Source organism: Lemur catta, chromosome 6 (genome assembly GCF_020740605.2).
Source record: "Lemur catta isolate mLemCat1 chromosome 6, mLemCat1.pri, whole genome shotgun sequence".
NCBI lineage: Eukaryota > Metazoa > Chordata > Mammalia > Primates > Lemuridae > Lemur > Lemur catta.
In genome coordinates, this window is record NC_059133.1 from 85,416,553 (window position 1) to 85,443,181 (window position 26,629).

Genomic DNA, 26,629 nt, shown 5'->3' on the forward strand with positions numbered 1-26,629 from the left:
GCTTCCCCTCAATCAGTGTACTCTATTCTGCTTATTCTAAGGTCTAGGAAATGTCTGACCTCCTCCTTGAAGCCTCATCTAATGACTTTGCCTCTTGATGAGTTATCCCTTATCTAATCTTCTGTTACCCTTAATATTTCCTATTTAATCTATGTCAGTGAACTCCTGATTTTACTGAATCCTACTAGATTCTTTAAGAACAGGAGGTATATGTTATACATTACTTTGGCTTCATCTTGAACTACTCACCTGTACCTACTCCATAAATCTTGTCTATTGACTGATTTAAAACATAAGTTAAGGTTCATCAACCAGAAGAGCAGAGTTCAAGCATCAGGCAATACCAGACACACCGGGGTAGAATTTTTATGTTCTCTGCCATTTTTATGAATATCATGTTGATAAAATCATCAAATTTCTGTGGCAGAGTCAAGGACTGTTGTGAATTATAACAACAGCTCTCAGGGGTCCAAGGAACATGACCTACATGCTAGAGTAGGGGTTTCTTTGGGTCTGGCTGTGATGTGGGCCTAAGTGATAAATAAGATTCTCAGGAAAATCCCCAAAAAGTCGGGCCTCTAAGAGCCATACAAGAGATTTTTCTTTTCAGGTGGAGTATGGGGGAAATAAATTATTCTAAGGTCACTGCACCTATTATCACTGTACTCTTTTCTGAAAGTCATATGCGTATCAGTGCTGTAGGTCAATGAGTAACATACACAAATCACCTGCTTGAGGACTGTTTGGGATCCTTGTGATAGGTGTATTTCCCTGCATAAGCCAGGCAGAAATTTCATTCTGGTATCACAAAGAAAGCTATTGTAAGCTTTAATAAGTGAAGGTATAATTGCATTGGGAGGGCCTTATAGTTAGATCTTACTACTCAAGACAACTGTCCCAGGGAATGTATTAAAATGTAAGAATTGGAATGTGAATTGTCCAACACAGCCACTAGCCACATGTAGCTATTGAGCACTTGAAATATGGCTAGTCCAATTTGAAATGTAGAATATAGACTGAATTTTGAAGACTTTGTATAAGAAAAGAATAAAGTATCCCATTAATAATTCTTTATATTGATTACATGTTAGAATAATGCCACTTTGTATATATTTGATTAAATAAAATATTTTGAACTCAATTTCACCTGTTTATTTTTACTACTTTTTAATGTGCCTACTAGAAAGTTTAAAATTACATGTATGGCTCTCATCACATTTCAATTGGATAGTTCTGGGTTAGAACATTTCTTCTTGTTGGCAGAGCAGAAGTCTGGAAATGGTTGGCAGAAGCTGGTTGAGGTGGCCCCACATCTCATGAGAAAGCAAGGCCAGCTCAGCTCCTCAGCCTAGGATGGTTTGGATGATTCATGTCCCCAATCTGCAGGCATAGGACTAAAAGAGGGAAATGGCTAAATATTGTTTAAGCAATTGAATATGATATGGAATACAATGGCGTGCAGATGCATTTTGATTGGTCTCTGTCTCTGCTATGGGATAAACTATGTGCCCCCAAAAGTCGTATATTGAAGATTTACCCCTTCAGTGCCTCAGAATGTGACTGTATTTTGAAATAGGGCCTTGCCAGAGGAGATTATGTTAAAATGAGGATGTTAGGGTGGGTGCTAATCCAATCAGACTGCTGTCCTTACAGGAGGGGGAAATTTGGACACACAAAGAGATGCATATGCACAAAGAAAAGATCAGTTGAGGACACCATTAAAAGGCAGTCATTTGCAAGCCTCAAGAGAAACCAACCCTGCCGACACCTTGACCTTGGGCTTCTACCCTCCAGAACTGTGAGAAAATAAATTTCTGTTGTTTAAGTCACCCCAGTCCATGGTATTTTGCTATGACAGCCCTAGCAAACTAATAGTGTCTTACTATTCAAAATATCAAGTATGGTCTAGCTCTGTGGTCCCCAACCCCACTGGCCGCAGACTGGTACTAGTCCGCCATATGTTAGGGACTGGGTGGCAGAGGTCTGTGGAAAAATTGTCTTCCATGAAACTTAGGAAAAGGGAGTGGGGGATGCACATCAGGTGAGTGGCAAGCGAGCAAAGCTTCGTCTATATTTATAGCCACTCCCCATCACTGGCATCACTGCCTGAGCTCCACTTACCCCCCTTGCCGCCCACCCCGTCCGGAGAAAAATTGTCCTCCATGACACTGGTCCCTGGTGCCAAAAAGGTTGGAGATTGCTGGGACTTCAGCTCATACAGGGGAGGGATGGGAAGACTCCAATAATGTTGTAAAAGGTAAATGAGATTTAAGACAATGTATACACAAACACTTTACACAATGTAAAGCCCTATAGATGTAGACATTAGTCATAGAACATCTGGTTATCACTTTTTATCTCTCTGAACTTCTTCAATGTTCTCATGCTCCAAAATGTGAAATTCCCTTTTATTTAAAATCATTTCAGAGTCCATGATATCTTATGTGAGTACCTATGTATATGGGCAAAGGATATAGACATACTCTTTTCACAAAACGAGGTATGGGTAACATTGTCAGTGTTCTACTCAGATAGCTGGCCCTCCCTCTTCCCTTTTTCTCTCGCGTTTGTTGCCTCTCCAGGTTTGGGCTGGAAATCCATCTAATTTTAAAAGAAAATCAAGTGCCATGCACAGAACGCGGGCAGAGTGGAGGGCTGCAAAGCTAGCTCTGCCCCTTAATTTAGATCGGATTACTGGAGGCTCAAGCTGTTGCCTGGGATCCCCGGGGAGTGAAAGTGACCTTCCTGAAGTATGAGCTAGTGTCTGATTCTCATTCTGTGTTCTGGCAGCAAATCTCTTCCTCTCCTCAGGAATTCCAAAGGGAATACTCAGGTGTAATATTTAGCCTTGGGGCAGAATGTAATGTGTTTGTGTAAAATCCAGCTTTCTCTGGTAGCTATTACATTGCTTCTTATTTTAACGTGACCCATTAATTTGGCCGCCTGCAGCACGTTTATGAGGGCAAGAATGGACCAGCTAGTTTCATTCTGTTTGTACTTTACACCTCTAAGCTTGGTGAGTCATTTTACAAATGTGTGACATGGTAATAAGGGAAATTCAGTAGAAAAGCACTGTAAAAACATCATCAGAATCCGTGACTGACATGACAAAATCGATTTCCAATCTTCCTTTACTGACAACTTTCTAGTATTCTCTTTATATACAAAGTGTGATCTTTAACATGTAGAGTAAATTTTTAAAATTTATTTTTACTTTACTCAACTTCAAGCAAATCTACCTTAAGAAGTGCAAGTCATAGAACTTATATTCAACTTGGCCAAAGAAAATATCTGCAACTTAAGTAGTGGAGGCTGCATAAATTAAGTTCAAGTTGGTGAGAAAAAAAAATCTGCAAAAGAAAGCGCTGTTTGAAAGGAAAAAAACAAGAGGTGGAAAAATTATTTAGGGTGAGTTAAGATGGCTACGCAATAAAATTAAGAGGAGTACATATTTATATTAAAGAACAGAAGTCCTCGTGTGACCTGAAGTTTATTAGGCTTTTTCTCATCAACTTAGGGAGCTTTTTTCCCTAGGTACATTTAATAAGTAATTTGAACATTTTAAAATAGCACTGGGAAATATAAAAAGCATTCAGGCAAATATTTAGCCTCTGAAAATGCATTAACTTATACTTAGGCCCTTTTCATATACAAAACATAAAATTTTCTCAGAAATTAGAAATACTTGTCATTTTCACAGCTTTTAAAATATATTCTTTATGGCTTAGTGGTAGCAAGTATAATATCCCCTTCTGTGAATCATCGGGTATGTTTATAGTTTTAGCAGCTTAAGTAATTTCTAAAGATTAATAGAGTTTTTCAGAGAAAGCTCTCTTTTAACATACTTAGTTTCCTAACAAAATATCTGACTTCCTCTTTTTTAATGATTCCAAGAATATGTGTTTTTACTTAGCATGTTTTTTGGTTATGAATTATATACTGCAAAATTCTTCGGAAAAGATCACTGCTTTCATTGAGTCATTAACCTTGTTGCCTTTATTCTGAATCCAAATGTGAATTTGGTTCTAAAAGTTGAAGGAAAAGATCATGTAGTCCGCACCCTCATTTTATAGCCAGGCAACTGAAATGCAAAGGCCCTGAGGCACATTCCTAAGATAACACGATTGGTCTGTGTGAAAGCGTAAACTGGGATCTAAACCTCTATGCCCCTAATTAAGGTCTTTCCTACTACCCCTGGCTCCCTCCCTAAAAGAAAGGGTATTTTCCACTCATTTGCATATAACTTGGGTTGACAAGGCCTCCTGAAAAGTTCGTTCGCCCGGAAGACCAACTTTTCCAGACTGACACTGGCTTGTGTATTTAAGTCAGTGCCAGACTTCATAGTCTTATGAGTCCACCCTCCAGATTCTTCCAATACACTGAGTTGAATAAGGCACCTGCAAAAATACTCAATCACTTTATGGTGGGCGGGAGAAATACTTTTAAAGAAGTGCTAAAGTCGAGTCACATGGCTGGGGGCAGTTGGCAAACTGCAGTGACCCTCAGAAGACTGTAATGAGAAGTGGGGAGGTGTACAGTGAGGAGAGGGATTGGTTAGTGGCAGGCCCAGGTGCGTGGCCATGGGACAGTGGCATGGCTGTCACTGAAAATCTAAACCAGAAAACAATGCTTGCATGGGGCTGCCAGCCATGCAGGTAGCAGAGCATTTATGGTCCTCTGCAAACCTAAAGAACACGCTTGTGTTTATCTTATAAGGAGTTAGTCAGAAGGAACTACCATCATGACTTCCGCTCCACTCATTACCCCATTAACGCCCATATCCTCTGTCTGTCATCGTCTTCCGGAAGATTCACCCAGACCCCAGCCCCTCCGCTGGCTCCCTTGGACCATCCCCTCTGACCCGACCAAGGACATTTCTCCACCAGTCTCACCTCTGACTATCCTGCATCATCAACTTTCCGTGCTCTGTCGAACCATCCTGATTCCCACAGGCTTATCAGACAAGCTGTTTTCACCACGTAAAGAAACAAACAAAACCAAACAAAATCCAAACCAACAAATAAAAGCTCTCAGATCCTTTTATCCTTTAGCTCCTGTGCATTTTCTCTGCTTCCCTTTATAAAGAAAACTCCTGAAAAGTTGGTTGACTTTTTCTCTTTTCATTCACTTTGAACTCCTTTTAATTAGATTTTTTTTCCCTTCCCCACTCTCACCAAATATCTCTTCTCAAATCACCAGTGACTTCTGGGTTGCTAAGGCCAGTGGTCAGTTCTCCTTCCTCATCTTACCTGGGGTATCTGCAGGTTTGACCGGGGTCCCACTCTCTAATCACTTGAAGCTCTTGCTTTGCTTGGCTCCTGGGACGTGACACTTTTCTGTATCCCTTCTTACTTCACGGGGCACTCCTCCTCAGAGTCATCTGCGGGATTTTCCTGGACACCTTCACTTCTTAAAGTCGAAGTGGCCCAGGGCTTAGTCCATGGATAGCATTATTTTTTTCTTTATTCATTCCTAGATAATCTCATCAAGTCCGTTTCCTGGCTACATCCAAATTGGTATTTCTAGTCCTGAAGTCTCCACTGAATCCAAGCCTCTTTATCTAATAGCCTACTCAGTATTCTTTACTATTTAAAAGGCACCTTCAAAGGTTGACACATCCAAACCTGAATCTGATCTTCCCTCCAAACCAGCCTCTCCCATAATCTTCCCCAACTTGATAAATAGCGCCTCCATCCTTCCAATTGTTCAGGCTCCAGACGTTGGTGCCTCCCTAGTTTTCTTTCACTCATTCCTAGACAACATCTAAATCCAGCTGCAGATTCTCTCAGCTCCACTTTCGAAATAAATTTTGAAATCTGACCACTTTTCATCACCTCCACAGCTGCCAGCCTGGCCCAAGCAAGTGTCATCCTTGATCTGGGTAGATGCAATGGTCTCCTAGCTTTAAGGTGACCATGTAATTTATCTAAAGTGTCCAAACTGGCATACTTTTAGGGAAGAAAAGGATTGCTAAAGAGGATTGCTGGCTTTCAGCTGATCCGTAAGAGATGTAAAACAGTAGTGTCTGAGGCGACAGAGAGGTATGGTCATCTCACCTAACTGGTTTCCTGCCCTTACCCTGAGCAGCCTGTTCCATCCAGGGTGATCCTGTTACCCCCACAACACTTCCTATCTTCCTTTCCTGATTCGTTTTTCTCCATGACACTTATCACCAATGAATGTCTTTCTATTTATGTTTATTGTCTCTTTTTCTCCACCACAATGAGGGTAGAAATTTTTGTCTGTTTTGTTCATTTCTTTGTCCTCAGAACCTAGAATAGTTTGTGGAACATAGTAAAAGCTAAGCAAATATTCGTTGATTGACAGAATGAATGAATTTTTTAAAAGTGTAGGACCTTAAATATTTTATTAGCTTCTTTCTAGTTGACTGGCAGCCGATAAGTATCTATATCTATCTGTATCTATATCCATAGCTGTATATATATTGGGGGTGAGAGAGAGAGGGTGAGGCATTTAATATCCCCCAAATTCCTAACATCTCAAGGTGTTTTGATTTTTTTTTTTTTTTGAGACAGAGTCTCACTCTGTTGCCCAGGCTAGAATGCTGTGGCGTCAGCCTAGCTCACAGCAACCTCAAACTCCTGGGCTCAAGCGATCCTCCTGCCTCAGCCTCCTGAGTAGCTGGGACTACAGGCATGTGCCACCATGCCCGGCTAATTTTCTCTCCCTCTCCTTCTCTCTGTCTCTCTCTCTTTCTCTCTGTGTATATATATACACACATATATATTTTTTAGTTGTCCAGCTAATTTCTTTCTATTTTTTTTTTTTTTTAGTAGAGAGGAGGTCTTGCTCTTGCTCAGGCTGGTCTCGAACTCCTGAACTCAAACGATGGGCCCGCCTCGGCCTCCCAGAGTGCTAGGATTACAGGTGTGAGCCACTGCACCCAGCCCAAGGTGTTTTGATTTTTTTCTTGTCCCTAGCCAAATTATGTTTTAAAGATTTCTCATCTGTGTAAAAGCTTTTATGACTGAGAGTAAGAAAATCAAGCCAATGAAATTGAGACCAAATTCCAAAAGAGGAACAGAAAGCCGCAAGAGTGGGTGTGAGGCTCCTCCCTGCTCTGTTAAATATGTTAACAGAAAAATGAAGATTGTAGGAAAAGAAAAACACCCCAATCCAGGAAGCCATAAGCAGCAAATGGGTGAAAAGTACCCAATGACTCTTTCTAGACTCAGGCCCAGTAATGTGTAAAGTGCATCAAATTTCTCTAGGTTGCAGCTTGCACAAATGAGGACCTGGCTCTAAGTCATCTCCAAACTCTCCTAGCGCTGAAGTTATATGATTCTTTATCTTGAGCCTGCCTGCACATGTGTGTGGTCAGGACAAAGCAGAAGTTTGACAATGGGTGTGTGCACATTCTGTTTTCTTTGACCTCAGTGACTGTCCTCAGCCTCTCTTGCCGGCGCCTCCTCCTCTGCTCTGTCTCTGAATGCTGGGGGCGTTCTAGACTAGATTGAGGGCTTCTCTTCTCTTCTCTTCTCTTTTTCTATGTACTACTTGGCGATCTCATCCAGACCCTCCTAAATTTATATTTCCAGCCCAGAATTGTCCCTTGACCTTCAGACACACATATCAATAATCTCTCTACTTGGCATCTGCACTGGGATGTCCTATAGTCGTCTCAAGTGTTTCACATCCATGGAAGAATCCTTGATTTTTACTTTACCCCAAACTTCCTTCTTTAAGTTTTCTAGTCTTTTCAATCTCAGTGAATTGCATCACCTCCATGCACCCTAGTTACTCAAGAGCAAAGCATAAGAGTCATTCTGAATTTCCCTTTCTCTCCTATCAGAAAGTCCTGTGGACACAACCTCCAAAAAAGGCCCTGAATTCTGTCCACTCCTCTTCATCTCCATCACAGCCACTGTAGTCAGAGTCACCATCATTCTCATGCAGCTTCATTGAATTAGAATACTGTTTAATGTCAGGACAAATAGCCCCTTCATTGGACCCCCTGCTTTCATTGTTGATGCAAGAATTCTTTCTCCTTTAAGTGATCAGAGGGATTGTTTTAAATGTAAATCAGATGATTTATTTTACATTCTCCAAGTGGCTTCTCATTGCTCAAAGAATAAAATCCCAGGCTGTAGTGGTAGCACCTGTAATCTAAGCACTTTTGGAGGCTGGAAGATCTCTTGAGACCAGGAGTTTGAGACCAGCCTGGACAACATAGCAAGACCCCATCTCTACAAAAAATAAGAGAAATTGGCCAGGCATGGTGGTGCACACCTATAGTCCCAGCTACTCAGGAGGCTGAGGAAGGAGGATGGCTGGAGCCCAGGAGTTCCAGGCTTCAGTGAACTATGATAGTGCCACTGCACTACAGCCTGGGTGACAGAATGAAACCCTGTCTCTAAATAATAAATAAATAAAATAAATATCAAAATCCCAACTCCATGCCTTAAAAAAACCTATGTGATCTGGACTTCCTATTCCCTCTGCCTAGCATTCTCTTTCCCAACCTTTTCAAGGCCGGCCCTTTCTTGTTATTCAGAGCTCAGCCTCCATGGCTTCCTCAAGAAAGCTTTTACCACATAGTCACCCTGTACCCCATTACCCTGTTTTAATGCTCTGTAAAGCATTTGTTACCCTCTTCCCCTTCACTAGATCATAAGCTTCTTATAAGCAGAAAGTGAAAGTAGTCCTTTGGGTTCATTGCCATAGTACTTTGGCATCTGAGCAGTGCTTAGAAGATTCTTAGTATATACTTGTTAAATGAATTAATGAATGGATATTTTATTACAAGACAGCTGTTTGTGATGTGTGCAACACTTCTCATTCCTGTTTCTTTTCATTTCTTTTTCTTTTGAGGTTGTAAAATGGATTCTCTGATGTAGATATAGCAAATCCTCCAAAAGTTGGCTCAGGGTTCTAGGCAGATTCACTAAGACTAGAAAATATGACTAGTTACTGGTTTAAGCCACTATCATATTTGGAACAATGAGTTTTTGCAAAATGATAAGTCTTAGGTGCAGATTTGATTGACATTTGTAATGACTGACTGTCAAAGGGACTTGTCATCACATACCATCAGAGTACCACGAAACTGCTGGCATCCTAAAATTCCTGGTGGAATTGGCTTAACACCCTGAGAATAGCACCACTATTGCTACATGTCTTCTTATGGATGTTTAGTTATGACAATTGAAAATTCTTGGCGAAGGTTTTGAGGGCTCTTTACCCTTGTATATGTCATCTTGGATTAATTTATATTATACCGGACTCATTTGTAGCTTGGTTTCTTTCCATAGAGGTAGATCCTGCCCTCCATGGCACCAGGAGCCATTTAGAGCCACTCTCAAGAGGCCTCTATTACAAATTGAACCACAGGTTAGCCCAGCCAGTTCTGGCCCTAGCTTCAACAATGGCATTCTGATTTGAACAAGCCCTGAGAAATCTGTGTGCTAAAGTTGTAAAAGAGAATTCATGTGACTTCTATGTTTATCGAAAACATATGGTGAAGAAAAATAAAATGACTAGAATGAAAGTTTTGTGAAACAACAAAAAGTAAAAACAACTGCAATTCAGTTACTACTAAAGCAAAATATTATTTCATGTCTGTGAAAGGTGAAACTTATTTTGGTTAAATATTGACTTTGAGGCCCACAATTTCAGTTCAATTCATTGGTATCGATTGAGCAGTCACAGGCCCAAGACATTGTGTAAACAGAACATGGAAAGAGCTTATAAAACACAATAACATGATTAGTAAAATAGAAAACAGGCCTTTTGACCAAAAGATAAAAAGTAAGTTTATCTAGTTTTCAGGGAAAAAAGAAAATACAGGCCCATATGCAGATTCCTTTGATTTCGGGGAGAAACAAGCTAGAGGCAACATTCCATCTGATATTAAGATACCAAAAAGGAAAATCTCATCGATTCTAAGAGTTATATTCACTAGAAATAATTTCTATGGAAACTCATGCTTCCTTCTTAAAAAGTTTAAAGACATTTTCTAAGCTGGTTTACATGTCCCATTTGTTATCAAATAGACCTGGAGGCTCCAAACCTCATGATCAGTTTGGGACACTATCATGGTTTTCATTCATACTCATGTGTAGATATGATTGTGCTAGTCCACGACTCTGACCCATATTCCTGAGGCTCCATGGATCATCAATAATGTGACAGAAAAGTGACAGTGAAGCACCCAATAGGGCCACTGAATATTACTTTGGTAAGACCACCTCTGAACGCAAATTTTAAGGAAAATTGAAAAACCAAATGAGTTGGGAAAAGCAGCTAGGACTTGAGAAATACATACAGCACCCAGTAATAGTGAAGCTTGGGGGAAGAAAGGCATGGGGAGCATGAACACAATCTTCAAGTAATTTTAGTTCCCTGGAAACAAGTTTTGAGCTGATCTTTACATCCACAGATGACAAAATCAGAGCTAATGGCTGAAATTGCTAGGCAGGCAATTTTTTTTCTTTTGTTTCTTTCTTTTTTTTTTAAGAGTTGGAGTGTTGCTCTGTTGCCCAGGCTAGAGTGCAATGGGATGACCTTAGTCAACACAGCCTCAAACTCCTGGGCTCAAGCGATCCTCATGCCTCACCCTCCCAAGGAGCTGGAACTACAGGCATGCACCACCATGCCCAGCTAATTTTTTAAAATTATTTGTAGAGCTGGGTCTCTATATGGTGCCCAGGCTGATCTTGAACTCCTGGGCTCAAGTGATCCTTCTGCCTTGGTCTCCCAAAGTGCTGGGATTACAGGAGTGAGCCACCTTGCCCAACCCCAATTTTTTTCTTAATAGAAAGATCATACAATGTTGGAAGTTGGAGCTCTCCACATTTCTAGAATTCTGGTATAGACTACTAGGGAAGAAGAGCATATTGCCTTCAATGCAGGAAAAATTGAACTCTATCTACTCTTGATTCTCACCAGAAGCAGTAGCTCCCCCTTGAGGGTGTTTGAAAGTTTGCAGGAATGTTTTTGTTAGTCACAACCGAGCGAGTTGCTTATTCTTTGAACAGGACTTGGAAATGCTAGCTGTCCTGCAGTAATCAAAATCATTCCAAATGAAAAACTGTCCCATGTCTCACAACTCACATGACATTCAAATGTCACACCAGAGTAAATCTACTATAAATATAAATTGTAAGTACTTAAACACATAACAATTATTGGAAGTTTTTTCAAGAAATTAAGTAAAATAACTTAGAAGAAAGTTGACATCAAGAGATATTTAAATCTAATTAAGATACTATTAAAATTACTCAATAATTTATTTTTTCTGCCCATAGTGTCTAATCAATACATCACATATTTCCAAGCACCTATATAATTTTAAAGTGTTTCAGCACAGAAAGCTAGTTTTTGCCATGGTAAATATGAGGCAAAAAAAAATTAAGACTCAGTGCCCTAGGTGTAGTGGCTCACACCTGTAATACTAGCACTTTGGGAGGTCGAGGTGGGAGGATTGCTTAAGGTCAGGAGTCCCTGACCATTCTGAGCAAGAGCGAGACTCCATCTCTACTAAAAATAGAAAAAAAAAATTAGCTGGGCAACTTAAATTAGAAAAAATTAGATGTGTGCCTGTAGTCCCAGCTACTCAGGAGGCTGAGGCAGGAGAATTTCTTGAGCCCAGGAGTTTGAGGTTGCTGTGAGCTAGGCTGATGCCAGGGCACTCTAACCTGGGCAACAGAGTGAGCCTCTGTCTCAAAAAAAAAAAGACAGACTCAGTGTCCTAAGGTCCTAAGCATTGAATTGTGGAGAAATTCAATTACTGGGTAAACGGAGGAAAGATTGTGATTTGTTTTGTTTGAGATTTTCTAAGTGTTTTCTAAAAGTACATCACTGTCAACAATGCTACTCACAGTATTTAAGCTACTAATAAAATACCCTTGGATCAGTCTTATAGCTGCATATATGACATATGTAATAATAGAGTTGATTTGAGACTTATGAATGGACACAAACACATATTATAAATTAACAAACATCTGAAATAGTGATGTCGCTAAATTGCATTAACTATTTGGAAAATATTTTTTGTTATTGCCATTCGTAGATTTTTTTTTTCTTTTTACTCCTAAGTTATTTCGTTGTCCTGAAATAATGCAAGCAGATTCCATAGATTTTTAATTTTCGAAATGTAAAAATGATAAGAGGTCTCTGCTATGAGAATTATGTACTGAAATTTTCCATTTATTTTTGAGTTACTACTCTTTCATTCATACTGCCCAGAGAGGTCTACCACATAACTTTTTGTCAATTGATCCACCATTGCCTGCTGATGATTTTAGGGTACTGTCCCTTTAGGTATCAAAAAGTAAATGTATACCTTAATACAGGGTCAATTTCTGAATGTAGAAGGTATGTTTTGTTATACATTGTCACTTCTCAGTTGTATGTCATAATATAAAGAATTATTTTGATATTACACTACACAAAAAGTTCCAGTTCATTTGCAAGAATATCATACTTTCCTTATTTCCCCTCATCCATAGCTTATTATTTTGCTTGGTGTGTTATCTATAGAATGAGTTTGGAAGTATTACCACCTCTTCAGTCTTTTTGAAGAATTTGGGTAGGATTGATATTCATTCTTCTTGAGATATTTGAAGCCATTAGGCCCTGGGCTTTCTTTGTTGGGAGACTTTATATTATAGCTTTGTTTTTATTACTCACTATTGATTTGTTGGGATTTGCTATTTCTTAATGGTTCAGTGTTAGTAGCTTGCATGTGTCCAGGAATTTATTTATTTCTTCTAGGTTTTTCAATTTGTTGGTATACAGTTGTTTATAATAGTCTCTCCTGATTCTTTGTATTTCTGCAATCTCAGTTGTCTTCTTTATTGTTTCTGATTTTATTCATTTAGTTCTCTCTTTTTTTCTTAGTTTGGCTAAAGGTTTGTCAATTTTGTTTACTTTTTCAAAAAACTTTCGTTTTGTTGATCTTCTGTATATTTTTTAGTATCAATTTCATTTATTTCTTCTCTGATCTTTTTTTTTTTTTTTTGGAGACAGAGTCTCACTCTGTTGCCCGGGCTAGAGTGAGTGCGGTGGCATCATCCTAGCTCACAGCAACCTCAAACTCCTGGACTCAAGCAATCCTTCTGCCTCAGCCTCCCGAGTAGCTGGGACTACAGGCATGTGCCACCATGCCCGGCTAATTTTTTCTATATATATTTTTAGCTGTCCATATAATTTCCTTCTATTTTTTTAGTAGAGACGGGGTCTCGCTCTTGCTCAGGCTGGTCTTGAACTCCTGAGCTCCAACGATCCGCCTGCCTCAGCCTCCCAGAGTGCTAGGATTACAGGCGTGAGCCACTGCGCCCGGCCTCTTCTCTGATCTTTATTATGTCTTTTCTTCTACTAATTTTGGGTTTGGTTTGTTCTTGTTTTTCTAGCTCCTTGAGGTGCATCATTAGGTTTTTTATCTGAAGTCTTTCCACTTTTGTGATTTAGGCATTTATTGTTATAAACTTCCCTCTTAGTACTGCTTTTCTGCATCTCATAGATTTTGGTATATTGCATTTCTATTTTCATTTGCTTCAAGAAATTTTTAAATTTCCTTTTTAATTTATTCACTGACCCCTTGGTCATTTAGGAGCATGTAGTTTAATTTCCGTGTGTTTGTGTATTTTCTGAGGTTCCTCTTGTTATTGATTTCTAGTTTTATTCCACTGTGGTCAGAAAAGATACTTTATATGATTTCTAATTTTTTTGAATTTGTTCAGATTTGTTTTGTGGTCTGAGATATGGTATATTCTGGAGAATGTTCTGTGTGCTAATCCAAAGAATGTATTCTGCAGCAGTTGGATGAAATCTTCTGTAAATATCAGTTAGGTCTATTAAATCTAGTGTGTAGTTTAATTCTGCTCTTTCCTTGTTGATTTCTTGTCCAGAGGATCTGTCCATTACTGAGAGTGGGGTGTTGAATTATCCTACTATTATTATATTGCAGTCTATTTTTCCCTTTAGATCTACTAATGTTTGCTTTAGATACTTGGAAGCTCCTGTGTTGGGTGCATAGATACTTATAATTGTTATAGTCTCTTGCTAAATTGACCCCTTAATCATTATATAGTGACCTGCTTTGTCTCTTTTTATAATCTTAGATTTGTAGTCTATTTTATCTGATATAAGACTAGTTACCCTTGCTCTTTTTTGGTTTCTAGTTGCAAGGAATATCTTTTTCCACCCCTTCACTCTCAGTCTATATATTTCTTATTGGTAAAGTGGGTTTCTTGAAGGCAGAATATGGTTGGATCTAGAGAATTGAGACCATTTACATTCGGTATTTTTATTGATAAGTAGGGACTTACTACTGCTATTTTGTTTCCTGTTTTCTGATTGTTGTGAGACTCTTCTCTTTCTTTTTTCTTTTCTTACTGTCTTCCTTTGTGGATAAGTGATTTTCTCTGGAAGTATGTTTTAATTTGTTGCTTTTAATTTTTAGTGAATCTATTATAGGTTTTTGTGCTGTGGTTACAATGAGGCTTTCAAAAAACATCTTATAGATATAACAAGTTATTTTAAAGAGATGACAACTTAGATCACAAATAAAAGAATAGAAACAAAGGCCAAAAAAGACAAATGCAAAATCTACAAATTCTACACTTTAATGCTTTTCCCTCTATATTTTTAAATTAGTTGTCTTAATTTACATATTTTAAAATTACCTATCTGTTAACAGGTTGCTGTAGCTGTTATTGTTTTTGATGGATTTGTCTTTTGGGCTTCATACTAGAGTTATGAGTAGATTGTACCCCATAATTACAGTAATAGAACATTTTGGGTTTGTCCACATACTTAATTATATCAATGGGTTTTATACCTTGAAAAGTTTCTTTTTGCATGTTAGTGCAAAGCTTTCTTAAATTAGCTTTCTACCCCTTGCTTTTGCTAAACTCCCTATTGAAGAATTCTCTTTATCATTTCTTGTAAGACAGATATGGTGTGAGTTCCACCAGCTTTTGTTTGTCTGGGAAAGACTTTGTCTCCCCTTCATATCTGAAGGATAATTTTGCTGGATACAACATCCTTGGATGGCAGTTTTTTTCTTTGAGCACTTTGCAAATATAGTTACACTCACTCCTGACCTTTATCCATTGAGAAGTCTGTTGTCAGAAAAATGTTCCTTTGTATATTTGCTTCTTTTCCCTTGCTGCTTTTAGGATTCTCTTTTTGTCCTTGACCTTTGGAAGTTTGATTATTTTATGCCTTGGGTAGTGGGGTAGTCATATTAGGGTTGAATCTCAGACCTTCTTGCACCTGGATATTTATATCTTTCTCAAGCTTTGGAAAGTGTTCTGCTACTTAAATAATCTTTCCTTAAATAAGCTTTCTACCCCTTGCTCTTGCTAAGCTCCCTACTAAAGACCAATAATTACTACATTTGGTCTTTTGAGGGTTTTTTTTTTTTTGTATTTTACAGGTGGTCTTTGTTCCTTTTTGCTCTTTTTTTCTCTCTGACTGCATTTTCAAATAGCCAATCTTTGAGCTCCCTAATTCTTCTGCTTGGTCCATTCCCCTGTTGAGACTCCCTAATGGGTTCTTCAGTTCAGCATATGTATTTTTCAGTTCCAAGATTTCTGTTTCTTTTTTTATTATTTCAATCTCTTCATTAAACTTCTCTGGTAAATTTCTGAATCATTGACTTTCCTTAAAACTGCTATCTTGAATTTTCAGTCAAAATCTCATGAATTGCTGTTTTGTTAGGATCAGTCACTGGATTTTTACTTTGTCCTTTTGGGAAGGTCATAGTTCCCTGTTTGCTGTTGTTTCTTGTGGGTATATGTCTATGTCTTTGCGTTGAAGGATTACTTATTCCAATTTTCTCTGGTCCCCTTACTTTGGCTATTATTGCGTATGTTTGCTTAGCAAATCTTTACCACCAAGTTGCTGCCTACTTTTCGGCTCTAGGTGGCGCCTTGAGCCCAGGTTCACCTCTGCTCTAGTATATAATATCATAAAATGGGGGCAGTCTGACAGGGGTTATTCTGGCAGTTTGGGAAGACTGGTTAGGGGATGTGTCCACAGCAGCTGTGGAATGTACCTCCTCCAGCATGGCGATGAACAGCTCTCTGATTTGGTGTCTCCTTTGGCCAAGTTACAGAGTAGAGTTTCCAGGGCTGGGGATGGCCGTCCTGCTTTCTCTCTTTGTCTCTGCCTGTCCTCAGGGATATTTCTCCCCTTAGGCAGTCACGATGCTTCCTGTGGGTTAAGGCAAGGACAGGTCTCCTTCCAGGAAACCCAAGATGGTGGGAAAGCTGGTTGACCACCTCAATGTCACTTTTTCCAGTGTAGAAACTGTCAGTTGGGGGAAGATTTCCATGTATTTATTGCTGATCAGAATAGGGGAGGAGACATCACAAACGTGGAAGTCCAATTCTCCTACCATCTGCCTGGAGTTTTTAAACTCTGTGGTCCTGGAATATCTCTCATTCTCATGTTTGAGTTCTGGGTTATTGCTGGTGAAAATATCAGCATTGTGTTTTGGTTTTTGGTTTTCTATGGAGGGAAGGGAAGTCAACTTGCTTCTACACTGCCATTTTACAACACTTAATATGTTATCTCTACCTTAATTAAAGTGATTTCCATCTTTTTGTCATTATATGTGAATAGATCTAGTCTCATTACTTATTCTAACTGTAGTTTTTATTCTAGGTACCATCTGTACCTATGCTTGCTCAGTTATTAATTAATTAATTAATATTAACTTGTTTATTCCTTCATTTATTTTTATACTTCTTATATGAAGAACTACTGATCTTTTTATTTCTTGTAAACGCAAACATTCATTTTAATTATGTGTAAGTATCAGGCAACTTCATCATGTCTTTTAGAAAAGTTGTTTTGAACGTATATTTAGGGAATCCATATTATTTTATTATAGATTAATTTTCTTTTACCTTGATTTTATATTAGAGTTGGGAAACTATGTCAACTTTAAAAAAATCAATATGTGGCTTATTTTATCTATGAATTTCTATTTAAGATATTAAAGAGGGTGTTATATAATATTTGTATAAAAATGGAATGTTGTCTGATAGAGCTGTGAACGCTGCATTAGATAATCTCTAAGGTTCTTCCATCTCTAAAATCCTTAGACTACTCGGTTTCTCTAACCTTACCAAGAATAAAGAACACCCCTGTTTCCCAGCACAGTATACATTCCACTCACAGAAACTTATACTAAGTTGAATGTACTCTTTTGATAGTATAAATGTCTATTTTCCACTCCCAAAAGATAATTTGCTGTTTTTCTGTTATTATTTCATTGAGTTGAGAAGTTCTTGTTGAATTAAGCAATGCAAACACTAGCTCTCCTGGCATGATGGTTTCACACTCATACCTGTGCACTCTTCTTACCTAGCTTGACAAGGTGGAGCATGGAGGTATTACTTCCTCTTTCAGTACAAGCAGTTACCGAGAGATTGTAGATATCTCCTGGAGGCAAGCTGAGAATCGCGGTCATGACATTGCGTGTTACCTGCAAGGTCATCAAAATTGAGGGTTTACACTTGTAGTGCATGAGCCAGTCAGCACACCACCCCAAACAACTACAGTGCTCCAGCAGACAGTCCTTCTCTGTTCTATGCTGCATTGTACCATTTATTATATTACGGACACTTTATAGCCTCATAAAATTATACAAATTCCTGGAATGGGCCAAATGCAAGGTCATCTTAAAAGTGTATTAATATAATATATATCAGATGGAACAATTTTGCAGTTAGTTCTTTTATTTGGAGTGGGTATTACTCTGATATCTTCCCACATATTCATAGCAGATTTTAGAAAAGGCAATTGCTGAGATGCCACCAATATGTACATTGGGATAAGCTCAGAAGTCACCCAGACATGTCTATAGACATGTGCCTTCCTACCTAAAGACTATATTTCCCATCCTACCCTACAGCTAGAGAGGACCATGCAACTCAGTTCAGACCAATGGATTTAGGTGGAAGTCACATGGGCAATTTATAGTCCAGTTCACATCCTGTAAGTTCTGAGCCTTCATGTGCTCTTCCCCTTCCTGAAGGCTGAAACATGGATGTGATGATGAAGAAGATTCCTCTGTGCGCATGAGGACAATCATAGTGGCAGAAGGAGCAACAAAGCAGAAAGAATCTGGATCCCTGGATGACCCCTTACAGCAAAAGTGCTCTGTTAGTTCTGTGCTCTCATGGGAGAGACATAAACTCTATTGTGTTTGAGCTACTCTCTTTTTGTTTATTATAGCAGTTTAGTCTCTACCCTAAATGACGCAATGTGAAAAGCTTAATAAACCAGGAGAAAAGAAATCAGTATTTCCAACATACCCAAATCTTTAGGTGTTGCTGATATATGGACAAAATTTTGAAATATATTAATTGTGGTTTTCTTGAAATTGTTTGGCATCCTGAAGTAAAAGCTCAAATCATAACTTTAAATGTAAGTGAAATCAATAGCTACAAGTATTACAGCTCACTGTTAAAGATTAGAAGATAAACTTTATGAAAACAAGAATTTAATTCTTGTTCATGGTCTTATCTCCAGAGCCTAAAACAGTGCCAACTGGCATATAAGCGTGTGTTTGATGTCTCAATAAATGTTTGTTTAATGATTTTCAATAGTTCATGCAACTAAATGTGCAGATTTGCCCAATACTGGGAGTCAAAGGAACATACACTCTTTTTAATTTTCTTCTTTCCTTCTGCAACAACCATCCAGTGCAGCATTCTAGAATGGGACAGGTCAGTTGTGTCGTCCCCGTATGTCCAACTGATATATAACAGACTGTTGAAATATTCCACAGAAGTGATTTCTGGAGCCACTGGAGCTGCAAGGGAGGAAAGAGGCAAAATTTAGTATAATAGACTAATAAGCAAAGTACTTATTAATAGAGCATGGAATCCCATATAGTGTTAACTTGGAGAATTAAAAGTCATAGCTGTCCTAGGGACTCCCAGACCTCTCAGTAACAGAGTGAAGGTTGGTGACACAGGGTGGACGCTTGTTTTTTGGGACCTCACCTTGTATATCTAAGACACAAGACAGGCAGACCCATTTGTCTGAGGGTATCAAGATCTTTTACACAAATTTCAGTTATGATTCCTAAAATATTTATTTGTTTGGGTATATTTATGACATCAATAAATTAATATTAATAGGCATTGGTGAAATTATTATCCAAGCAGTATTGGAAAACCTGGGGGTCCCGTAAAAGTAATTCTCTTTATTTGTAGTGAAGATGTTTATGGGAATAAAAAACAGTAGGATAGAAAGGTAGAAGGATAGAAGATAATAGCATTATAAGTAGGATAGAAGACAAATTTATTTCCATAAAATAACAAAGCGATGTTATTGACGGTGTCTAGCCCCATGCTTTGCAGCAAGTGGGCTCTTAATAAATATTGCTGAAGCAATTAGGGAGGGAAGGAAGGGATATTTTTAAAAAAATCATGTCATAAAGCTATTAATCAATTCTAATATTGAGCTTGTTACTTTATTGTATAATCTTACACATTTAAATTTTTAAAATTTTGCTAACTGGGGAAGAAAGTTCATCATAGGCTTTATAATACGTGAGATCTGAAAGCACACTTTAATTATTTTTTAAAGTAACTGATAATTCTGAAGATTTTAAAAAACAAAGTTGAATTTAAAATCCATGTGTATGTTGGTTTGAAGACAGTAAAAAGTGGTCCATTCTGAGATACAGCACAATATCAACTAAAATATTAATAGTTGGAAAATTTCTATAAACCATAAACAATATTTTCTTTAATAATTGTGTTATGATGTTATGATGCTAATACTCAGAGCAAACATTCATAACTAGCTATGTTTTCAAAAACAATTATTCACTGAAGAATTTGTTATACATAAAGTAAAAAACACATTTATGTTTCATGTGAAATAGGAGTAGCATTTCTAGTATGTTCAATAATAAAATCTTGAAATATCAACAATGCATATAATAAGTAACATAACTCTGTATTTCAGAATATTCTACTTAAGGAAACACCTCGGCTTTTTTATAACCTTTTAATATATTCCAGTGTACTTCATCATATGCAAATATTTATACATATATTTCTTTAAAGGATATTTTCTCATGTCCTAATTTTAGTTAGGACAAGAAACATTTTTAAAATTGCAAACCCAGAAGTTTATATTTTCCTTTTACAGATAGTAGGTCTTCAGATTTTTATACTCCATGTTGTTGCTTTAAAATCGGGCATATTGCTGCAAGACCACAAGATGTCACTATTTATTAATAAATATTTGGTATCCTAGCATAATTACTACGAACTTGCAGACTAAGTTGCCTAACAAAGATAATAGATTTGAGTTCCTAATGAATCACACTTAATTAAAATATTTTGTTCCTATTTCCTTTTATACCACACAATTTGGCAATTTAAATTAAAATTCAAAGCATAGGAAAGTAAAGCATGAGATCTTTATTTGCTTTAAATAATATCCTTATTTGAAATAAGGAAACAAAGGCAAAAAAAAACCCCATTAGAATTTCAACTGGTTTTAAAAATAAGTATAAAAATTATAATCACCTATCATACATATTTTAACAATGATTTATATTGTGTAATTCAATTCTTACATCATGCTGTGAGGTATTTATTATTATTATTCCCATTTTATAGAGGAGAGAATTGACATCATCTGTGTCAATACGCTCAGATAAGACTGTGAATGTCTGTATCAGCATCACTTAGTTGTTTGTCCCAGGAAAAGATAAATTTCCAAAGATCTATTTATTGGAGATAGTAGACTGCTCCAGGCAAACAGCTTGCTGATTAACCACAGTTTATTTATTCAGACTTGCTATGTCCACCTGAACTGTTATAAACTTTGCCCAACCCTGGTCAGTTTCCCATCTTGAAAAGCACAACTTAAACCTCTTGAGTCAGAACACCAAATCCTATCAGTATTTCATTTCTGATGTCCACCTAATGAGACACTGCAAAGACTTGGTCAAGGTGGTGTTCTAACATATTAAGTTTTGCTCTATTAATCACCTGTCAGGTAACAGTTTGGAGGATTCTACCAGTGAGAAAATAGAAGCCTCAGAACTATTAAGATAATCTGCTCAATGTTCTACAGCAAGAAGTGAGCATATCCAGGTTGAGATGCTAAGTCTTGGCTTTTTCCAGACAGCTGTCCTGTCTGAGAAGGAAAGATCATTCTCAAAAAGTTAATATCAATAAAATTAAACTGTAAGAATTATTGATACAGTTGAGTTTAATTATAATTAAATATGTGATTATTCATACAGTCAAGAGCCTAACACAGTGCATGTCAAATAATTGATATTTTCTCCTTTTTTGGTATTCTTTCACTTTTCTACTCTAATATTACTATTAATATCTGGAACCATTAGTAAAGAAAAGTGACATACTATGTAAGTTAATTGTGTAAGAATTCACATATAATTGATTTCTTTCCATTTTTTTTTTCCACTGATAAGTTTCAACACAGTAAAAGTAGATGTCCACCTAGGAAACTATTTTGCCAAAATTATTCTTGATCTAAGCAATATTTTCCCCCTCTGTTTTCCCAGTACAACTCTAACGCTTCAGCTTTGTAGTCTAATGAAAAGTTCTTGACAAAAATCATAGTTAAAGCAACAATGGTTAGTGTTTCTTTGATGAATTTCTCCTTTACATTGCTATCTCTGACTAGTGATGATGCAGCCACATAATGTAAAGTTCTTGAGGATCTAAGACTAACAGTTTTTTAAGTGCTTAAATTTTGTGCCATGTATTTTGCAAAGTAGCTTATTTAATAGTGAAGTAGTGATGGATAATAATAACAGAGAATTGATACTGTTATCTCCATTTTACACATTAAAAAACCCGAGGCTTAGAAAAGTTAACATGCTCAAGGTTGCATGTGGTATGTGGCAGAGTCATGATTCAAATCCAGGTCTGCCTGTCTCCAAAGCCTGTTTATTTTTATTTTTATTTTTTTTGTGTGGTCAATATCTGAAGACAAAGCCTGCTTTTAGCTCATGCAATGAACCCTACTACAGTCAGCCTGTGACTTGAAAAATGGCCTAATTAATAAGGAAATGGAGGCACTCTAACAAATACAGTCATCGAATAGGTAAAATCGATCGTGTGTGCAGTGTGAAGCTAAAGGCTCTGCTGGCTACATCTCTAATCAATCGCAACTGGGGAGAACATAAGTCAAGGTCGGTGACTCAGAATAAAAGTCAAGGGTAGTAACTCAATAAAAATGACATTTCAATTTTTAAAGATTATCCACCAAACAAATAATGAACGATCAAAATCAAGCATATTATCTTCCATGAAATTGATGCTCCATCAGTGTTGGGTGAATGTTTGGCACTTTCGGGAGTTTTGACCCCTCTGTACCTCTTCAAAATAATGTTCTCTCCTCATGGAACTGTTTCCCACACACCACTCACCTGTTATGAAGCTGATGGTTGAGCTGTCACAACAGCTCAATTCTGGATCTCCCCATGTCACCATGGTAACCCGGAAGTTGTAGTACCACGCTGGCAACAGATTAGCTATTCTCTGCATGAGAAAAACAAGCAAGGAGACAAAAGACTAAGGGGGAAAATACTAACTTTGGAGTAGAGTTACTTTCAGAAGGTCGTGAAAAGAATTAAATAATTTTTATTTTTTGTTTTTGTGCCTTTTCATATTTCCAAAATTTTCCATAATAAAAAAATTCTCTTTGGAATGAGGTGATGCATAAATAAAATGAAATACAAAGATATTTAATTTAAAAATATAGTTTTTAAAATGTGATTCAAAGATACAGAGCCAAATATTTCCAATTTTGGTTTCATTTCACAATTTCCTATGTAATACTACACAAATGAAATAGTATTTATTTGTAAGTGACTGTGCATACATAGTCCCCTATTTTTAAGACAAGTGACCTCTCACGACTCTGTTTTTCCAATGTAGACCAGAAGTCCATAAACAAAAGTCCTTCGGGATTGTCAATGGGGTAGAGAGCAATTGTGTACTTCATGCATAACCTGTAGGGACCATACTTCTAAAAATTATTGCAACCTCAGAAAAAGCAATTGTTACCTGTTCTCTTGAAAATCATCCTCTAGTAGCCTGACATTAGGGGTATTTAACTGATTTGTAGTGCCAAGAAGAGTCGTCATTAGATAGGCAACATCAATTAACTACTGAATGTCTAAGGAAATCTCTTGTGTTTTCCTCCTCAAGAACAGAGAGAAAGAATAAGCACTCTATTTTGCTTTAAGCAAATTCGTAAGGAAAAAATGGTGATTAGCAAATAAATTCACTTAGAGGTGAAAGCCAACATCACACAATTACCTCTCTCAAAAACAAAAACAGAACCCCAAAACCTAAAATCAAAAACAGCTAAAAAAAAACTTGAAAGGAGCAATACCTATGTGTATTTACAAAATGATCTTATTTACAGATAACTTTTTCTGACACACTTGCTGCACAAGGGCAGGTCTTTTCCCACAGGAAGATGTGGCAGCTGGTTAAGGGGAGATTACCACAGATGCAGTTAAGGAGACAGTCGCTGCTATTTCATAGTAGGTTGTCCACTCTGATGTCATTGTTGCAGGGTTGAAATAAAACATTTCAACCACGTATTTTCTAAACACTCCTAAGTAAGGTCTGGTCCAGCTCAGAACCACTGCTGTAGGACCCAAGGGATAGAGCATTAAATCCTTTATTCCGGTGGGAACTAGAAAGAAGAAGGATGGGATGAAAAAAGAAAGCCAAAAGGAATGGTTAATATCTTAGTAATGGCCTCAAACTTCTACTTAATAACCAGAGGTTTCACTCTTCTGATACAAATTTTTTTTTTTTCTTTTTTAAAGACAGAATCTCACTATGTTGCCCAGGCTGGATTTGAACTCCCAGGCTCAAGCAATCCTCCCACCTCAGCCTCCCGAGTAGCTGGGACTTCAGGCATGCGCCACTGTGCCCAGCTTCCCTCTGCTGATACAACCATTGAAAACAGTAAATATGTTTGTCTCTGATTTTTTTTCCCCAAGTCGTAAATGCTAAGGATGTCTCCCTAGTATACTAGAATTGTATACTTATACAATTCTAGTTATTTCTTACTCTAAGGGTGGACTATTGGGTGCACTAGCATAGGCCTTCCATATATGATGATGATGATTTGAGCTTGCACATCACATCCCTCCAACCAGTGTTCAGATAAAGAAGTCATTATTCTTGTGGCTAGCAACTTACCAATGGCAAATGTCACAGGATCTGAAGGTGGTCCAATCAAAGGGCCTTTCCTTAGGTACATCACAACCTGATACTGGGCACCAGGAACCAGATTTTCAATAATAGGTTTGCTCGAGTTCACCTTTAAACCAAACACGCAATAAGATTTATTTAGAGCTGGGCTTTTATAATGTGACAAAGAGGCTGAAATAGTATTCAGGGACTCTTTTTGGAATCACAGATGATTTTGAAATCCAGAAGCCTTTACTTCATGCTGAGGAAGGTCAGATTTCAAAATTAGGATGATTTATAGTTTAAGTGAACACTGAAGGGAACCCAGAACATTCAAACGCTGTGGCTATTCTAAGCCCTGTTAACTGCTTTGTACCATCAATGTCAATTGTAACTGTGCACACTAGAGACACAGCAGCCTCTTAACCATAATCAAATCAGCAACGCCACGAGGATAGTCTGACATCCTAAATTGTAGTGTCAGCTGATTACATGCAAAGATCAGTGCAGAAATGTCTTTGGTCTCTCATCACTTAGAAGCATATAATATCTAATTACATAAGAGAAAACAACCTCAGAGATTATCTAGTCTAAATCTCTCATTTAATAGATAGAAAAAGGAAAAGCCAGAGGATGGCCAAGGTCACATATGTAGATGCAGTGTTGGGACTAGAAGCATAGTGTTATGACCGCTAATCTACACTATGGGGGGGGGTCACTGAGCTAAGCATTGAAATATAGTGGTAAGCACTTTGCAAGGCTATTATAACCCCATAAAATTGTGGTAGAGAACATTTCTCATTTAGATAAGCTCTTCTGGTCTGTTCTTTTTTTTTTAAAAAAACTCAACATTTGGTTATGTAACAAACACCATATAGAGAAAAATAGTGAGAACATATAGATGAATAAAATGCATTTCTTAAAATTGAATGTTGGCACTCAAAAGGATTGATGATTCAACCAACAGGTTAGGAAGTGTGCTGCTTCAAACTCTAGTGTCTCTAAGTTAAGACAGCCTTGCTTAGTGGAAAGAACATAGGTTCTCTATTCAGATTGCCTGGAATCAAATCCTGACTCCACTCTTTATAAGCATGGGGACTTATTAAATATTTATAACTTATTTAAAATTCTTACCTTGTTTTCTTAATTGTTAAGATATAGGTAGTAATATTATATACCCCATAGAGTTGTGAGAATGTTTAAGCCAGAGTATCAATAAATATTAACTCATTACTCTTATCAACTTTTTGGCCTCTGGGGTACATACAATTGCAGAATTGCTGTAGGAAGGAACACAAATCAATGGCGAACAGTATTGTTGACAGCTTACCTATGCTGTAAGTTTTTTTGAGGGTCTCATGAAAATGTTAAGGATAAACATAGCACTGGTGATATGATATGAATTTATGAATTTTAAAACTTTCCAATATCGTAATCTGATTATACACAGTAGAAATCTTATAATTTGAATTGGCACAAATTTCTCTACACATACATGGAAGGAGTAGCATGCCAAAATTTATTCTCCATTGGCTTGACCAAAATAAGATTAAATTGAATTTATAAGCTAGCATTTCCATCCATCCTTTCTATTTACACTCTTTCACAGCAGGATTTCTCGCCCATGTTTTAGATTTTTAATTCTCCTGGAAGCCATATAGACAAAGTTAGTCAACTAGATGTCTTCATCTGAGGGAATTTCCTAAAGAGTCAAATTATGAATAAGAACATGTATGTTATGCAGATATGCAGTACTGTTTGATTTCTTAAAAATACATTTTAGGTGATAAAACTAATATATGCGCATTGTAAAGATTGTTCACCCAATAACAGAACAAATGAAGTAAACTGGAAGTCTTTCTGTTCTCCCACAAATCTCGACATTTTGGTAGGCATTTTTCTCAATCTTCCTCTAACACCTATACATAAATAATATGCTGTTGAACCACATGTGTTATATTATCAAGATTGCCCCAAAGTCTTCTTTTAAAACTAACAATACATTGTAGACCTCTTATCCCACCTGTCAATGCTGACCTAGCTCACTGATCACTCATTTTGCCTATTTAGAATTATTAGAATAACACAGGATATAAAGAGTATAGGTTGTTTAAAAGTGATATTAAAGTTCCTTTAGTTTGGTAATATTTTAGGCAATAGTTGTTTTTTTTTTTTAATTAATTAATTTATTTTTTGAGGCAGAGTCTCACTCTGTTGCCTGGGCTAGAGTGCCGTGGCGTCAGCCTAGCTCACAGCAACCTCAAACTCCTGGGCTCAAGCAATCCTCCTGCCTCAGCCTCCCGAGTAGCTGGGACTACAGGCATGTGCCACCATGCCCGGCTAATTTTTTCTATATATATTTTAGTTGGCCAGATAATTTCTTTCTATTTTTAGTAGAGACAGGGTCTCACTCTTGCTCAGGCTGGTCTCAA

At 37.4% G+C, this 26,629-nt stretch overlaps 1 protein-coding gene across 1 annotated transcript in view; it reads right to left on the minus strand.

Annotated features, from left to right (window-relative positions):
• Window positions 1-26,629, minus strand: part of PTPRO (protein tyrosine phosphatase receptor type O) — a 246,894-nt gene that overhangs the window by 46,024 nt on the left and 174,241 nt on the right. The window contains exons 8-12 of the mRNA XM_045554266.1: window positions 24,207-24,327; window positions 23,498-23,691; window positions 22,412-22,523; window positions 18,645-18,796; window positions 17,344-17,464 (exon numbers count right to left, since the gene is read on the minus strand). Of these exons, the coding sequence (XP_045410222.1) occupies window positions 17,344-17,464; window positions 18,645-18,796; window positions 22,412-22,523; window positions 23,498-23,691; window positions 24,207-24,327 (700 nt within the window). The remainder of the gene's footprint in view (window positions 1-17,343; window positions 17,465-18,644; window positions 18,797-22,411; window positions 22,524-23,497; window positions 23,692-24,206; window positions 24,328-26,629) is intronic.